The following is an 18,722-nucleotide window of genomic DNA, read 5'->3' on the forward strand; positions in this document are numbered from 1 at the left end:
ATAAGTGTATATACAGGTAATGTGTCTAAGTAACTTAAAATCTAATAGATATGAAACAAGAAAAATTCCAAGAAAAAGGCCAGTTTCTTATCCCTAATTTAAGTGATAATCACACAAATCACACAATAAAATTGTTCACTTTTCAGTTCTTTCTTTCTTTTTTTTGTCTTTTTGGTTTTTGGGGTCACACCTGGAGGTGCTCAGGAGTTTGTTCCTGGCTCTGCACTCAGAAGTCATTCCTGATGAGCTTAGGGAACCATATAGGATGCCAAGGACTGAACTCGGGTTGGCTGCATGCAAGTAAACACCTTACCCACAGTACTATATAAATCTGGCTCCTCACTTTTTATTTATGGAATATTTAGAACTGGAATATTATTTACCTTGTTATGTATGTATGTTTGTATATAGTTTTCAGCCATACCTAGCTGTACTCAGGGATCATCCCTGGCTGTGTAGGAAGTTCATATGCAGTGTCTGTGATCGAACTTGCTCATCAGAGTGTTGTACTACCTTCCATACTATCTCTTGGGCTCAGATATTGTATTTTGTTGCATAGAGTATGGTATAGAAAAAATTAAACTATTTTGTATTAGAATATTGAGTATTGTATGTGCATTCCTGGATTTTCCAGGTTGTGGCTGAGTTGTTATGATTCATAGAACAATAACTGGAAAAAATAAAAGTAATCCTTACAATATTGATTTAAATATCATAATACACTTTGTTAACTCATTTGAAATTTGGGATATTGTTAATATTTGTATGTTGAATAATAAAATATATTCAAATAATACTTTACAAGTAGAAGGAAGCACCAAAGAAAGAGGACAAATGGAGGCATGAGGGACAGGGTGGAGGAAAAAGAAAGTTCTTACATTTTTAGATGTTGCTGTAAAGGTGGAAAAAGTGAACTGACTATTGCAGTTAACTGATTTTGAGAAGTGCCATTGTGGTCCCTTGGTGAAGAGGAAAGTTCTATGAACTTTTTTTTTTTTTTTCAGTTTACTGAACATGGGAAGCGAGAAGAGTTCGCAGTGAATCAAAACTAGTTTTTAGAGGTCTTTTGATGAAAGGTCTTGGGGTCTAGGGAAGACTTAAAAGTGGGCCGGTGGGGCCAGAGCGATAACACAGCGGGTAGGAAGTTTGCTCTGCACGTGGCCAACCCGGGTTTGATCCCCAGCATCCCATGTGGTACCCTTGGCCTTCCAGGAGTTATTTATGAGCACAGAACCAGGTGTGAGTGCCGCCTAGAATAGCCCAAATATCAAAAGAAAAAGCAAAATGTTTGATCCTGTTTCCTTCGTAAGTAAAGCCAGGGAACTAAAAATTAAATGCAAGGCTACATTCCAGGACATGCAAACGGGTAGCTTAACCGAAAGATTTTGAGCACACAAGAAGGAGGGTTTGATCTTACATAGAACACGTCTTTTAAGTCTGGAAGAGAGCCGCCCACCTCCACCAGGGACTCAGTCAGCAACACAGCTGACAATTCTGGTGGAACTACAACTCCCAGCAGTCTCTGCGCAAAGGTCCACATTGCGCAGGCGTCCGCCACGGGTCCCCCATTGACCCCCTTCCCTCCTCTCCTCTGCAGTTCTTGCCTGGAGGGCTCCTTTACAAAGCGAAGAGGGGCCTAGAGCAAGCGAGCGAGGTGTGCCCCTCTCCTCCTGCCGCTCTCTGGAACTGCGCGCGTGCGAACCCGGGAATTGGGAGGAGGGGGAGGCAGGGAAAGGGAATATGGGGGTGCAAAGGCGCAGGCGCAGTCCGAGTGAGTGTGAGGGGTGGCCCATTAGGTCCGGCCAGGGCCAGGAGTGAGCTGACCCTGGTTCTCCGGGAGACCAAGGAGGTGCCTTTTGTTTTAGGCTGACCCCCGCATTGCTTGCACTGGGTCTGCAGGTGCGATGCCTGAAATGTGGTAGGGCCTCTGTCTCCCCACCTACCTATAAAGAGCACCCCCAATGCCACTGATTCCGATCCCTGCCAGTCATTAGGGGCCTGTGATCTCTTCCACGTGAAACTATTTCTTAGCTCGAGTTGGCATTTTCTGGTGTAAGTCTCAGTTCTTCCAATAGCACCAGTTCTACCCTTAGTAGGGCGAAACACTTTGCTTTTGACCTTTCCTCCGGTGTCACCCATTCCAAGTGTTAATTTGTAAATCTTGAGATGGATCCTCTGGGATTAATGGGATACTATTGAAATGCCCCCCCCCCTTTTTTTTTCCTGCGCAAATCATCAGTTGGCCTTGGCAGCTGGTGGTGCCTGGAATTCTTATTCCCTATCAAGTGCCGCATCCGCTCATGTCTCCACCTTCAGGTTCTGTGACCCATGGCTGCATCCCAGGATGCTGCCTCTCAAAATAGGCAGGAGAAACGGCGGGAGTTGGATTCACGCCGCAGCAAGTGCCGCATCCGCCTTGGTGGCCTCATGGAGCAATGGTGCCTCCTTAAGGAGCAACTGGGCTTCTCCCTGCACTCCCAGCTTGCCAAGTTCCTATTGGACCGGTTTGTTGTCAAGCACAGCCTTTGGGGGTGGGGGTAGGAGATGCAGGCTGGGGTTTTTACCCAGAGCCTAGTACTACTGGCTGCTGTACTTTTGACATCCTGATTTCTAGGATGCCCTGTGCCACTGGTGGGTGAATCTTTCAGTGTCTTACTTCCTTCTCGGATTCCCAGTGAATAGGGGTCACCTAGGGTCTTCCCCTTAAGTTTGTAAGTACTCAGAGCTGAGGGCACTTGCCCAGTTGTCTGTGATCTCACCTGCCTCTTGTTCCCTGGTAGGTACACTTCTTCAGGCTCTGTGTTCTGTACAGGTAGGTAGGGGCAGCCCACGAGCAACTGTGTGGCGTGGGTTTGGAGGTGGTTGGAGCAAGAGGGAGAAGAGAGGCTTCATCTCACTGAAGAACAGGTAGTCATGTGACCCAGAAACACCCTTAGATCAGAGGGAATTCTAAATGAGTTTGGCTAGAAGCAGGGGAGTTGGGAGTTTAAGATAGTTTGATATAAAGTGCTCTGTGGGGGCTGGGATGATATCGCAGTGGGTAGGGTGTTTGCATTGTACGCGGCCAAATTAGTAATGATCCCTGGCATCCCATATGGTTCCCAAGGCCTGCCAGGAATGATTTCTGAGTGCAGAGCCAGGAGTAACTTCTTAGCACCACTGGATGTTAAAATAAATACAGTGCTCTGTAAAGAGGAGAGATGTTTTAAGGCCTTGCAGGTCTGGGATCTGAAGTAAACTGAGTGAGAACCCACCTGCAGAGTTGTATCATCAGGATATCTGGGTGTGGCTCTCCATGGGGAATAGATGAGGCCTTTTAGCTCACTCTTACTATCACTCTCTTCAGGTCCTGAGCCTTTGCCCTCCAAGGGTCTGCAGTATTTGGTGCTCTTGTCTCATACTCACAGTCAAGAATGCAATCTGGTGCCTGGACTGCAGGGATCTGTGAGCCGAGATGGGGGCCTTGTATGGGAGTGTTCGGCTGGCCATACCTTCTCCTGGTGCCCATCTTCAGGCCCTACATCTTCAGAGGACCCAAAGGCAGTTCCCCTTCCAAATATTGGCCAGAGAAACTTGTGTTTGGGAAATCAGAAGCCTGCAGGTATGTTTTGGAATAGAATTGTGGAGAAAGGGAGGAGGAAAGTTTCCCCTTTTGTGTAGCTCAAAATTTCATTTTAATTTAAAAATAATACTTTTTCAATAGAAAATATGAGATGATCTCACTTATTTGTGGAATATATATAAAACATACATTATATATAAAGAAGCAGTATCAAATCCTTGACTTTGAATTACAAAATGATTAACAATAGAGGGGAAAAGGATAGAATGGAATGATAAAATTAGGTAATCTAGGGATAGAGATAGAGGGTCCTGGGTATTATGGTGGTAGTGAGGTACAGTGACTTTGTATCTAAATACCATAAATTACTATTGTAACTGTTACCTCAACTGTAATTTAAGTAATAGGAAAAGAAAAGCTCTATGGAAACAAAGAAATGTATCTTCAAAATTCTTTTAGTAAAGTATTACCTTTTGTAAAAGGTAATATAGTGGGCATAGCACTTACTATGCACACATTTGACACGGGTTCAATCTCTGGCATCTGAAATGGGATTAAAGGACATTCTGAGCCCACTCATAGTGATCCCTGAACACAGAGCCAGGAGTAAGCCCTGAGCACTGTTGGGTATGGCCCCAAAACAAAGAAAGCAAAATACAGAGTAGAGTATATGATGTTATTGGTAAACTTGTAAGAAAATCTGTATTTAGATATGTATACATATATGTGGAAGAGTTTGTCAGAAATTTAGATTTTTGTGGAAAGAAAAATATGACTATGTAGGTCAGTATGAAAAGACTCAATACCTATTTTTAAATACTTTTTTAAAATCATATATCTTCTCTAAAATAAGTGCTCTTTTCCCATCTTCCCATCTAGATTCCAGTTCTTCCTCCTTTATAGGAGTCCTTCCTTCAACTACTTCAGACATAGAACTCTACCTTTCTTCATGCCTTTAATCATACTTCCTTCTTTGATCCTTTCTGAGCCAATAGGTTTGGAATCTGAGCATGATGAGGGAACTCTGGAGACCAGGATGCTCAGGTGAGAATGCAATGTTTGGAAGGGATAGAGTTAACATTAAGATGAAGGAGCAGTACCTCAGCCCTGTCTTCCTTGAACCTGCAGAGGGGTAGCATTCCCGCCAAAGACCTGCCTGACTTTAGAAAAAGATAAGAAGGAAGAAGAGGAAGAGGAAGAAGAGATGTTCAATGATGCTGCCCCATGGACTTCCCCAGATGAGCAAGTTGGGGTTAAGGGAGGGTTTTGAGCATAACAGGAAGAAGCTGATGGGGCAATTTGGAGCTTGACAAATTCAAATGAGGGGAAGGAGGGATGGACTGTGGGGGAAGGCAGATATAATTTAAAACTTTAAATTAGGTTGAAAGCAGATGTAAACATAAATCCTAAAGTAGGAGTAAGGTTGTTTCCAAGCTTGAGATATTTGTGAGTTTTTGGCTTGGAGTCAAGCTGGGGCTGACTGGATTAAGAGAACATTATCTTCATTCTCATATAGCAGAGAGCCAGATTCCTCTGGACCACCCTCTTCCCCTCTTACCCAAGCATTTAAAGAGAGGAGGACACCCTCTATCCCAGCAGCTACCTCTGCTCTTGCTGTGCCATCATCATCAGCTGCATCATTGAATTCTAGAGCTTCTTTGCCTCTGGAAGTCAGGGTACAGTTGGAGCTCAGTACATCCTCTCAGGTATCCCAGGACACTGAGCCTCTGACCAGGTAACTTGACTGAGAAGGAGGGCAGAGGCATACTAGTATGTGACTAGCCCTTGAGGCCTTCTCTCTCTTTGCTGCCTGTAGCTCTGGGAGTCATACCCAATCTACTGTGACTTCAGTTTGTAATGAAGACACTGATGCTGCACAGATTGGCCCCAAGAGAATTAGGTAGGACAGCAGAAGGGAGCTTTTGGGAGGGAAAAAGAAGCAAAGTGATGCAAGTTTTACCCCCACCCACCTTTTTTTCCAAAGGAAAGCTGCCAAAAGAGAGCTGTTGCCTTGTGATTTCCCTGGCTGTGGAAGGATCTTTTCCAACAGGCAGTATTTGAATGTATGTGAAATACTCACAGTATTCTGTGTATATACTCTGGTGAGGGAAAAGGACTGAAAGAGCTGAGGCAAAGGGTCTTAGCCAGGAAGAGAAGTGGTGGGGTGAATATGCAGACCTTGCCTACACATAAGAGTAAACATCTAGTAGATTAGATAGGAAAATAAATTGCAAATTAGTGACTTCTGGCACTCCAGTTTTGAGAACTTTTCTAAGATCACTTAGAGATGACAGTGGAGGCATTTTCCAGGGCCTTAATGAAAGTGCTAGTGTTCCCAAGTTTACATTCACCTTTACCTTCACTCTTCTGGCTTTAGTGTGTATTCCTAACATGGGTAGGGAAGCAGGCTTTTCCACTGCCTTGCTGCAGAAGAAATGTGAGGGTGTTGAGTAAGAAGAACCTGAAATCCCATCAGCCTGAGTCCTCTCAGGGTCAGACTAGTGAGATGGTAAAACATCAGAAGATGGGAGTTGGTAAGAAAACAAATAGGGAAAACTCCCCAAATAGCACTAGAGTTCTGAACATTTAACAACCAGCTGAACATACCTGAGATTGAAACAGTGGCCAGTAGTAGTTTAATCAAAAGAGATAATGGAGAAAGCCAGTTAGCTATGATGTGAAACTGACAAAAGGAAATATTTCCCAGAAATATATGAGAGTTAAGGTTAGAAATGTACTTTAGAGGTGACTTGGGCTAAGATATACATTGAATGTTATTTACAAAACAGAATTAGGAAAATTAGGTATAAAAGGCTTACAGGGGCCAGAGTGATAATACAAGGGGTAGAGCGCTTACTATGCACACAGCTGGCATGGGTTCAATCTCTGGCATCTGAAATGGGATTCAAGGGCATCGTTAGCCCACCAGTAGTGATCCCTAAGCACAGAGCCAGGAGTAAACCCTGAGCAATATTGGTCATATAAAGTATATATCCCTGGCAAGCTATTAATAAAAAGTAGATAATCTGGGTAATGTATTTTGATACTATTATCAAAGAGGGTAAACCTATCCAAATGTGAAGTGATGGGGAAGTAGGAGTGTTGCCAATGGTGCTTTGTACAGGGACCTGGACTTGCTAGATAAGGGTATGTCAAGGAGGTATGATCACAAAAGGTAAAGGAAGAATAAGTAAAGTAGAGTTTGGAGTCAAATTGATAAGGGTTTGGGACTAGAAAGAGCACAGATAGTAAGACACTTGCCTTACATGGGCTTTTTTGGCCAACTCCAGTATCACATGTGGTCCTTTAGTACTGCTAAGGGTTACTTTTGAATACCTAAAAGCTGGACCCAGAAATCAGAGGTGGGAAAAGAAGGTTTGGGGTATCATCAGTAGAAGTGATAACTACTTAGATAAAGTAAATGCTGTTGACAGGAAGAACTATTGAGATACTTGGAAAAGAGCTGAAGAAACTGCCATAGGCTGTGACCTGAAAAGATCACTTGTTTCTTTCCCTAGCACCACAAGAAGTACCAACACATTTATCAAAAGTCCTTCTCCTGTCCAGAGCCAGCCTGTGGGAAGTCCTTTAATTTTAAGAAACACCTGAAGGAACACATAAAGCTACACAGTGGTGAGTGGTGGAAATGCTTTCTTATTTATGTTATTCCTCTCAGCCCATACCTCACCCATACCTTTATCAACTCCTTCTTAGAGTTCCTTCAGCTCCTTCTGAAGAGCTTATCATTTCCTATTACTAGATCCCTTTACAACCATTTGAAAGTTGATTCACTTTCTTAATCATTCATAATCATCCATTTTTTAATCATCTCTACGTTTATTATCTGCCCGCTTGAGATGGTTCTAGTTGCTTATTTAGTGGTTAATAAAGCTGTCATAAGATCAGAGTGATAGTACAGCGGGTAGGGCGCTTGCCTTATCTATGGCTGACCAAGGGACTCAGGCTCAATTCCAGGCACCATATATGGTGGCTCCATGCTCAAAAATCGCTTCTGGCAGGCTCGGGGGGCCATATATGATGCCAGGATTCGAACCAATGGCCTTCTGCATGAAAGGCATATGCCTTACCTCCATGCTATCTCTCTGGCTCCTCTATCTCAGTCTTAGCAGTAGAAGGACACAACTGATTTTAAAAAAAGCATTGAAGCTCTTATAAGAATAAGGGACTGAAAATATACAAAATTTAGTGATTGTGGCCTGTGGGTTAGAGTTAATAAGAAGTGGTTGGAGGCTCATGAACTTGGAGGTAGAACCAGACAAATTAGAATAACAGATTAGCCAAGGTGGTAGAATGGACAGTAGAGAGTCAGTGGAGGTTGGGGAGTGTGGTGATTTAGAGGCTTCCATTCTGAGGAGTGTGGCAGAACATGATGTAATTTTATGAAAACAAGAGAGAAGGGAGACTCAGGTGATGGCCATTTTAATTAGGACACATTACTTAGATATCTCAGATGGTAGGAATCAAGTTTTGAGGCTATGCTGGGCATAGGACTTGTAATCATGGATGGTATTTTAGACACAATGGGGTAGGTGAAGAGATCTGAGTAAAGCATAGAGGAAGGTCATCTCTGGAAGAACCAGAGAGGCAGTTGAAGTATCTTATCTAATGAACCAAATAAAAGAGCATTCTAGGGATGAGGCAGAACTGTGAGTCTATTGTGCCATTGCCCCAAATAAAGTCAAATGAAGTTGAGGGCAGGCCATCTGTTACAGCTGCAAGCCAGCCAGAATGGAGTGAATTTAAGACAGAAAGCTGAGGAAGTAAAAAGAGTGGACATAGACAACACTTTGAAGTTTTTCCATGAAGATGAGTATAGAAATGGGTCTTAGGTATGAGCACCAAGCACAGAAATGGAACTTATTCCAGAGAAGGCTTGCTGAAGTTGGCTGGGGTGGGTGAACTTGAGTCAGTGAGGAATTATGTGTCTTAAGCATAAATAGAGAATAATAGGACAGCAGGAAATATTCAGATATTTGAGCAGAGAAGCAAGTGGGTTGGTGGATTAGGCAAAGGCAGGATAGAGGTTTCTTTTGATTTCTTTAATGTGACATAAATATAGCTGAAGAGATTGTGTGAAAATTTTTCCTTTGGATTATTCCATAATTGAAAGTGAATTGAACAAGGAAATGTAGAGGCCTATAGGTGGAGAGCACTTGAAACATAATGTAGATGACAGAAGGCTTAGAGTGATGGTGGAAGGCTATGTTTCTGCCCAACTCAGCACATTCACACAGATCTGAAACAATTCAGAGGTTATGTATGTTCTGCATGAGCTTTAATGAATTAGATTCAGCTGAAGCAAGGAGGGTCAGTGAATTGGCATTGTGAATGAAGGAAAACTGTAAAGACTGCACTAGAAATAGCAGTGAATGAGCGGGTAGATGGCAGGCTAATGGTCTGTTGGCCTGAAATCATGGAATTATAGTAGCAAGGTGAGGCAGGAGGCTCTGGCTGGAAATGAAATTATAGTTTTAATTGGTATAATGATGAGGTGAATTGAATGATGAATTGAAGTGGTGACAGGGAAAGGTGGAGAACCAAGTCATTGCAGATCAATGAACAGGAATGGAAAACTAGACATGAAGAAAATGATAGTACCAGTAAGAGTTAAGGATCCTTGAATCAGCTGACTAGGAGAAAAGAATAAGGACACAGGCTGCAGGGGTGAGGGGTATATCTTATGATTTCAGGGTATATAGCATGGTGCTAGGACAGCTATACAAAGGATGTCATGAGAATCAAGGATACTTCATTGCACATCCTGAGGCTTGAAGATGTAGAAGAAACCTACAGTAAGTTTATGAGAGCTGCTAGAGATGGACAACAGATAGGTGGAGTTAGAGCTGGTAGAAAGAGCAGTCTTGAAGAAAAGAAAGAAGAGGAGATTGGCTTCCACAAAGAGTGCACATCCACGAGGGTGCTGATATTTCGTAAAGCACATTTTAGGGAATGCAATATACAGGATCTATGGAATAACATTTCTGTGGAGAAGGGTGGTTGGGATGGGAATACGAGCCTGTAGGTGGATGTAGGGGTTATTCCTGTGTACCCACAGACACGCGGGACTACATCTGTGAATTTTGTGCCCGGTCCTTCCGTACCAGCAGCAACCTAGTCATCCACAGGCGCATCCACACTGGAGAAAAACCCCTGCAGTGAGTGTGAAAGAGGGATCCTGGGGTGGTGAGGGACTATCATAGTACTCTGACAACTGGGAATAAGATGGGAACCCCTGGAAAAAATTCAGCAGACTGAAGCCCTCCTTTTACTGCTTTTCTGGCTCAGGTGTGAGATCTGCGGGTTCACCTGCCGCCAGAAGGCTTCCCTGAACTGGCACCGTCGCAAGCATACAGAGACTGAGGCTGCCCTGTGCTTTCCCTGTGAGTTCTGTGGGAAACGCTTTGAGAAGCCAAACAGCGTTGCAGCTCACTGTAGCAAAAGCCACCCAGCCGTGCTTCTGAGCCTACAAAAGACACTGGAGCCCTGTCCCAGTATCTCTAATACTGTAATCATGGGATCTAGTCAAGGGTCTAGTCACTCTCTGGCTCTTTAGGTTCAGATTCTACTCCTCACCAATAAGCAGTGAACATTCCTTGAGTTCAGAACCTAGAGATTGAAAAGCATGAGACACAAGGAGCAAATACCTAGGAAACTAGGATGACAGGGGGATGTAAGTACAAAAATGAATTCTCAGATAATCAGACTACTAAATCTTCCTAAATAAATTTAGTATTTTATTTGTACATGTGTGAGCGGAGCAAATATTTTGGTACCTCCCAGCAAGATCTTTGATTTCATTGGAAATAGTTTTGATGTGCTAAGTGCATCATAGATGTGCAAAGACTATTGGTCCACACCCCAAGGATCCACTTTTTCATTTCTTTTTAGCACTTTGCAAACCTTTTTCATGGAGTGTCACATCTACTTTATATGCAAGCAGGAAGGTAGGTGACAATATGGAGAGTACCAATAAATAAATAAATAAATAAATAAAACCAATATGGAGAGTTCCAATTAATTCTTGAGAGTATAGGCTGGAGCAGGAATAAAGGTAAATGATCCTGAACCTTTTTTATACTTGCCAAAATTAAGAAAACTAAATGTATAGGTTCTGGAATCTTGCTGGAAAATATAAAAATGAGAAAGAAATATATGCAAAATTGCTCAATCACCTTGGGAAGAGATGAAACACATTGGGACCTTGGTTCTTATATCAGTTTCGAAATCTACATACAGTAGCCATAAATTTGACAAAAAGCAGCTCTTAGCATCTGGAATCTAAACAACTCTTTATTTTTCCAGCCATAAACAAAACATTTCTGGCCAATTCCAGGGAATTTTATACCTGTGCAGTTGCCTTTTTGAAATCTTATGCCATGGCTTTAGCTTTACTTGGAAATAATATTCTGATACTCCACAATAGTGTCCAGTTTTATGCCTCCATGTAGACCCTTGTAAGATCCCACAATTAATATGGTGGTATATTCTAGCAAGGCGGTATATTCTTGATTTAGACATTATTAAGTTTGGCCAATGGACAGGATCCCATTCACATCATGTTCATGAACAAGATTTCCACCTGGGAACAGGTTTCCAAAGACCCAGAGTCACTTTTCCACTTGGGTATATAGATGTTCAGCATCAATCTGGACTCACCCAGTTACTGTCCTATTTGCACTTGCTACATTTCAAAGAATACATCTTACATTCCATTGGGTCGCACTTAATGTTACAATTCAGACAACCTGCTTCCATAGTAACCCAGCCATCTGGCCGGGAATAATGAGTCTCCCTTTGTCTCTAAAGTCTTATCTGAAGGCCATATTCCCACAAGTTAAAGAGCAGTTTTAAGCAAGTTTAGCAAAAGCAGAAACTTCCATGAGGAAAGTGGAAACCTTAGGGTCCTACAATTGCTAAAGTGTCAGTCACATTCCAAAGGAAAGGCCTCTCTTGTTTATATAGATTCACATCCTCATGTCTGAGCATCACCCAAAGCCCTTGCCATACATGGCACATACATGTTGTTTTCTCTGGTGACTGCACTCACAGCAAAGCAGTGTGGCCCTCTCCCAAAAGTTTCAGAAAGTTTTCTCTGTGTGTGCATTGGTGGCTCAACAGTGTGGCATTCCTAAGAAGTGTGGCCACACTGGAATATGAAGAGTTTATTAGCTAAGTGCATTTACAGATGGTTTCCTGGATAAATCACATATTCTGGAAATGCTGAGGAGAAGGAAGGGTTATCCTTTCTAATACTCAGAACATTCAGATTTGTAAACTTTCTGCAGATTTCTCTATTGCCTCAACTATGAAATATCCCTTTTGTGGGGGCAGGCTGGAGCAATAGTGTAGTAGATAGTGTTTGCCTTGCATGCAGCTGACCAGTGTTCGATCCCTGGAATCCCATATGGTCCCTTGAACACCACCAGGTCCTGAGCATAGAGCCAGGAATAACTTTTGAGCATCATCAGATATGGCCCAAAAACCAAATATAGATATTATATTTCCTTTGGTCATGGGAATTCAGGACACTTTAATCGAGGAGGATGAATTTTAAATAAATGTACAAGCAATGGCAGAAGTCTCCTAGCAGGTGAGGAATCTTTCTTTGTTTTAAATTTCTAAATGTAATTAAGACTTTTCTTAAGTTTACACAGGAACACAAATAAGATACCATAGTTGTTTGCATCAAAGCAAACACCAGAATCACAAATAAGAATCTTTATTTTATTTTCTGAAAAGTTGTTTTTAAGAAAGCAAGTATTTTGAAGCCAGAATGTATCTGTTGTAATGCTACATATCCTGTCTAAAAATGTATTATTGAAATAAGCTGTGTTTTATATACAGAAGCAGAGAGATAACTATATCTCTCTCAAAGGGGGATCCTGTTCAAGGAAATTATAACTGCCTCCTTCCTACACTCCTACAAACTTAATTTTTTAATTATATGAGATTTGTCTTTATCTTTTTAAAAACTTTTTATTTGATAATATCTGTATTTAAGCACTATGTTCACAAACATGATTGTAGTCAGTTTTCAGTTATAAAAAGAACACCCCCCCCCTTCACCAGTGTAACATTCCCACTACCAATACCCCTATCTCCCTCTTTCTCCACCCTCTGCTTGTATTTGAGACAGGCATTCTACTCTCACTCATTAACATTGTCATAGTTGTTGGTATAGTCATCTTTCTAACTGCACTCACCCCTGTTTGTGGTGAGCTTTACATCATGAGCCGGTCCTTCCAGCCCTCATCTCTATTGTCTCTGGGCATTATTATAATAATGTCTTTTATTTTTCTTAAACCCCATAGATGAGTGAGACTATTCTGTGTCTCTCTCCTTCTGACTTATTTCACTCAATGAAATTTTCATATACATAGAGGGAATCTTTCATTTCAGAGGGCACTTTAAACCCATATGAAAGGAACCCATATTCACAACTGGGATTCTGATTCTAGCTGATTGTCAATTCAAAGTTATACCAGTTTTAGGGCCTGAGAGATAGCACAGTGGTAGAACGTTTGCCTTGGCACACAGCCAATCCAGGACGAAAGATGGTTCAAATCCCGGCATCCCATATGGTCCCCCATGCCTGCAAGGAGCAATTTCTGAGCACAGAGTCAGGAATAACCTCTGAGCACCACTGGGTGTGACCCAAAAACTAAAACAAACAATCCCCCCCCAAGTTATACCTTTTTTATGTGAATAAAATCTTTCCTCATGCACTTCTTGGATAAAGTCATCAACTTTTCATAATACTGTTTGTTCATTATCTATGTTCTTTCACACATCCCCAAGTTTTAAGTTACTTTCTCTAGGCTAGGCCTGGAATAATTGTGGCTGTTCATTCTAGTGCAAATAGTAATGGTCATGCCCTAGTGAATGCTCTGCTTTGCCTTTGGATCTCTGTAAATCATGGTATCTTTCAAGTTTCTGGGTACTATCCTTTGGTGATCTGATAAATCCCCAGCATCCTAGCTGATTATAATCTGCATTTTCACACTGGAAGTTACGAGCCCTGGAAATATTCTTGAGAAATTCAATCTTTGAGATAAGAATTTAACATTTATAGAATATGTTATAAGGATCATAAAGCCAAATAATAGTCACCAATATCCAGACTGGCTTCAGCAAGCCATTTTCTATGACTAAAATTGTAAACCAAAAAAATTATCAGAGTACTTCCATACTCTAAGGAAAAAAGTCTGTGAGTTCACTTATGCCCAAAATATCCCCCAAAATTTTGAGACACTTTAAGTGAAATATATTAATTCCATCTGTTTTTAACAAAAATAAAATTACAAATGTGGTTCACATTGTATAGCATTTTGCACAAATAACCATTTCAAATCCTGAAATGACATATGAAAGATTAGATATCTCATATTAATGAAGAGGGTTTTCCTGAAAAGAAATCACTGTCCAGCCTGAACCTTAGAACCCTAGTAACAAGGTAAGAAGACCATCCATCTCCCAAGATCCAGGGCCTGGACCTCCAAATTATCTGCGCTTCTGGAAAGTAAGTATCTGTAGAGGCCTAGTTGGAACTCATACACTGTCAGAGCTATTCTCCCAGTTGTTTTTAGTATCAATAAATAAGACTGCTAATTTGTGTGCATGTCCCCCATTTTTCTCCCAGCTCTTTAAGGTGAGTACTGCTAGTCAATCTATGTGATTCAAGGTTACCCATCAAGCTTATCTAAAGACATTCAAAACAATATGGAGAAATGACAGGGGACAAAGAAGAACAAATGGAATAGCCTCTCCTTAGCAATACCTAATTCTTCTGAGTACAGATTAGTAGGCTGGGAGCAGTTATTTCTTTGGAATTTGACAGGTGTTCATCAAACAAGACCAGTTCCAGATACAGCCTCACGTGTGTCTATAGACAATGTAGTCTCTATTGATCAGGAAAAAGAAACTGTATTAGGAAAATTGGGTCTAGGGAGCAGCAGCTCTGTTAGGAGAAATGATTCTTCTGCTTTTTTCTGTATCCTTTTACTTATACCTATCTCAGGCCTTAAGATATTGTCTTAAATATTTATTAAATACAATTTATTCATAATTTATTGTATAAATGAGGCACACCATTCCTGGAGGTACCAGATCTTTGTATGAAGTTTACTGAGCAAGCTCCTATTCCAACTCCATTTAATATATTGTCCATGGCTAGAGGACATATCAGATATTAAACTGATAAGAACAGATACTATACTTGTTCTTAGTCAGAAAAGCCAAGAAGCAATATGTCTCCTAAATTAAAACAATTTTTTGTTATTACACTGTGATTTACCAATATGGTAAATAATATGGAGGTTTCAGGCATTAAAAGTTCAAATATCAGTCTCACCATCAGTGTGATTTTCCCTTTCCCACCCTCCACTGTAGCCTATCTCCTTGCAGGCACAAAGTTTACTTCCTAATGTTACAACAAAAAATCAAATGGTATTATCAAAACTTAGATCAGGGGTCTCAAACTCGCGACTTGCGGCCCGCGGGCCATTTGCGGCCCTCCATACATCTTGTGGCCCATGGACAGCCTTCAAATATCGCAGCATTCATGATTAGTCACTTACCGAATAATCGCAATAAAAATCTCATTAGTAAGAAAAGATCACATTAAACATTCGCATACTCCGAGCAGTTCTGTTCGGGGTATGCAAATGTCTAATGCGATGTTTTGCGATTTTTTTTCTTACTAATGCGATTTTTTATTGCGAATATTCGGTAAGTGAATAATCGCGAATACCTTGCGCCTAGTGCAGACGTCATTTCCGCTGCTCCTGCCCGCTGTCCCTTGCATTATCGGAGGCCTAAGGGAGAGAAGGGAGAGAAGTTTATTACAGAATTAGATTTTGTCATACCTTCATCATGACTTCATCAAAGCCTGCAGTGAAGAGGAAGATTGATGACGAGCACAGACAATTTCAGGAAAAGTGGGAGACGCAGTATTTCTTTGTTGAACACAAGGGCATTCCCACATGTCTTATTTGCTCAGAGAAAGTTGCAGTGCACAAGGAATACAACTTGAAACGCCATTATTCAACTCAACATGCTGAGGAATGTGCAAATTATCAAGGAAATGAGAGAGTCAAGTGGGTTGCAAGTCTTAAAGCATGTCTAATGAGGCAACAAGATTTCTTCAAGAAAGCAACCAAAGAGAATGTTGCATCAGTGAAAGCTAGTTACATGGTTAGTGAGATGATTGCTAAGGCAGGGAAACCATTCACAGAAGGACAGTTTGTTAAAAAAAAATGCATGTTACAGGCTGCAAGTATTATCTGTCTGGAAAAGAAAGGTGAGTTTAGCAAAATCAGCCTTTCTGCCAATGATGTGGCAGAGTGCATTTCTGACATGTCAAGTGACATTTATCATCAACTGTGTGAGAAAGCCAAATGTTTTGATGCATACTCAGTTGCTCTTGACAAGGGCACAGATATAACAGACACTGCATATCTCACAATTTATGTCCGTGGTGTTGATTGCAATTTTGAATTGACAGAGGAGTTGCTCACAATAATTCCAATACATGGCCAGACCACCGCTAATGAGATATTTCGGCATCTGTGTGATGCCATTGAGAATGCAGGTTTGCCATGGAAGAGGTTTGTTGGAATAATAACCGATGGAGCGCATTCGGTGACATGGAGGAAAAATGGACTGGTGGCACTTGTTCAAAAAATACTTAAAGAGGAGGGTGTAGAGAAGGCCAATTGCTCTTCACTGCATTATCCATCAGCAGCCCTTTTGCAGTAAATGCTTGCTGTGTGACAATGTGATGTCTGTTGTTGTGAAATGCATCAACCAAATCAGATCCAGTGGCTTAAAGCACAGGAGGTTCTGTGCTTTTTTAGAGGAAATGGAGTCAGAATATGGAGATGTGCTCTGTTTCACCGAGGTACGTTGGCTCAGCAGGGGAAATGTCCTGAAAAGATTTTTTTGAGTTGAGAGAAGAAGTGAAAGCCTTCATGGAGAAGGATGGGAATGCTGTTTCTGAGTTGAGTGATCACAAATGGCTCATGGACTTGTTGACATCACACATAAGCTGACTGTACTAAACAAGATGTTACAAGGCCCAGGGCAGCTTATCAGTGCTGCCTATGACAATGTGAGAGCATTCTCCACAAAACTTGTGTTATGGAAATCCCAGTTCTCTCAGACAAACCTTTGCCATTTCCCAGCATGCAAGGAACTTGTGGATGCAGGCATACCATTCAGTGGTGAGAAATATGTTGATGCTCTTTTTAAACTAGAGAAGGAATTTGATCACAGATTTGCAGATTTCAAAAAGCCCAGAGCCACTTTCCAAATTTTTGTGGACCCCTTTTCCTTTGATGTACAAGATGCCCCTCCTGTGCTTCAAATGGAGCTCATTGACCTGCAATGCAACTCTGATCTCAAAGCCATGTTCAAGGAGATTTGTGGAAAAGCAGACAAGTATGGGCAATTTTTGAGAGAACTGCCCCCCAGCTTCCCTGAGCTTTCCCGAATGTTCAAGCACACCATGTGCCTTTTTGGGAGCACATATTTGTGTGAAAAGTTATTCTCCACATTGAACTTCAATAAGTCAAAGTACAGGTCTAGACTTAATGATGATCATCTTCAAGCCATACTGAGGGTCTCAACTGCTTCCTCTCAAAAGCTAAATGTTCAGATTTGTGAGAAGCGCTGTCAATTGGTGGCAGCAAGGAACAGGCAAAAGAAGCTATGTTCAGAAGAACTGTTCATAATCTTCACTCAATGTTCTATTCATGTTCAGAAGAAGTAATTAAAACTATTAATGACGTTTGAGAACTTTTTTTTGTGTGAAATTCCTTATGCAGCCCTGCCTCATGCCAACTTTGCCTTCTGCGGCCCCCAGGTAAATTAAGTTTGAGACCCCTGACTTAGATCAACAAGAGTCAATTTGAAATGACTGTTGCATCTCTCCATGGTATTATGAACATCAGAGTCAAAGGATTCACTGAACTGTGGTTGGTGTGTTATTGTTTATGCTCACTGTTGTCTCCTAGGTTTTGTAACCCCTCTAGAATGCTGTTTCTCAAACTTTTTCAGACTACGGCCACCTTTCAACCTGTACCCTTACTGTGTTGCCCACCCTTATTCTATAGGTTGGATACCTGTTCTCATTCTCTGCCTCCCCCCATAAAATTTTCAACTGTGACCCCTTGAAATATTCTGGGATCCCACAGTGGAGTATGTGGGTCTCCACTTGAGAACCACATTTCTAGGCATTGACATCTAGATAAAAATAGAAGAAAAATATACACTTGCTACGGAGGATTACTTGGAAAAGTTTATCTGATTTTCAGAGGCCTACTTTGTAATCTATACTTTAGTTCTTTCTAAGTGGCAAAGCCTTTCTCTATCTTCAGTCACTTCTCTGCTCCAGGATTTGAACTCAAAGAAGCCTGACTTTGCGCCTTTTGATACTTTGATCCCCACATATGGCATATTTGTATTGTTTTCCAAAACGGAGCATCCCTTTCTCCAAGTATTCTATTTCTTTGTGATGTGTACCGGTCTCTTTAGTGTGAAATGATACTTCATTATTATTGTGATTTGCATCTCCCTGATGATTAGTGATGTGGAACATTTTTTCATGTGCCTTTTGTCCATCTGTAGTTCTTCTTTAAAGAAGTTTCTGTTCATCTCTTCTTCCTATAATAGGATAGGGTTAGATGTTTTTTTCTTGCTAAGTTCTACCAATGACTTATCTTTGATAATAACCCCTTATCATATGGTTATTGGGTGAATAGTTTCTTCCATTCTGTAGGCTGTCTTTGTATGCCATCCTTACCATTTCCTTTGAGATGCAGAAGATTCTTAGTTTAATGTAGTACATTTGTTTTTCTTTCATTCCACTTTCTTGGTAATGGTATTTCAAACTTGAAGATTCCTTATATTCAGTGTGAAAGGGTAGTCTGCCTATGTTTTCCTCTATATACTTTATATGGTTTCATGACTAATATAAAGGTCTTAAATCTATTTTTGTTTGTTTTTTTTTTTTTATTTTCGGGTCACACCCGGCAGCACTTAGGCATTACTCCTGGCTCTATACTCAGAAATCGCTCCTGGCAGGCGCAGGGGACCACATGGGATGCCGGGATCTGAACCAATGTCCTTCTGCATGCAAGGC

At 41.3% G+C, this 18,722-nt stretch overlaps 1 protein-coding gene and 1 pseudogene across 1 annotated transcript; one reads left to right on the forward strand and one right to left on the reverse strand.

The window, feature by feature from the left end:
* Positions 1 to 2,219: 2,219 nt before the first annotated feature.
* ZNF692 (zinc finger protein 692) lies at positions 2,220 to 10,202 on the forward strand. The gene is made up of 11 exons (XM_049771864.1): positions 2,220 to 2,531; positions 2,781 to 2,812; positions 3,347 to 3,601; positions 4,558 to 4,606; positions 4,691 to 4,804; positions 5,079 to 5,297; positions 5,379 to 5,462; positions 5,547 to 5,625; positions 7,081 to 7,195; positions 9,639 to 9,738; positions 9,869 to 10,202. The coding sequence occupies exons 1-11, from the start codon at positions 2,329 to 2,331 to the stop codon at positions 10,134 to 10,136; spliced, it is 1,518 nt and encodes a 505-aa protein (XP_049627821.1). The 5' UTR covers positions 2,220 to 2,328; the 3' UTR covers positions 10,137 to 10,202.
* A 4,458-nt stretch (positions 10,203 to 14,660) lies between these two features.
* On the reverse strand, positions 14,661 to 14,829 carry LOC126008165 (uncharacterized; annotated as a pseudogene).
* Positions 14,830 to 18,722: the final 3,893 nt, after the last annotated feature.

The sequence above is a fragment of the Suncus etruscus genome, chromosome 4, assembly GCF_024139225.1.
Source record: "Suncus etruscus isolate mSunEtr1 chromosome 4, mSunEtr1.pri.cur, whole genome shotgun sequence".
Taxonomy (NCBI): Eukaryota; Metazoa; Chordata; class Mammalia; order Eulipotyphla; family Soricidae; genus Suncus; species Suncus etruscus.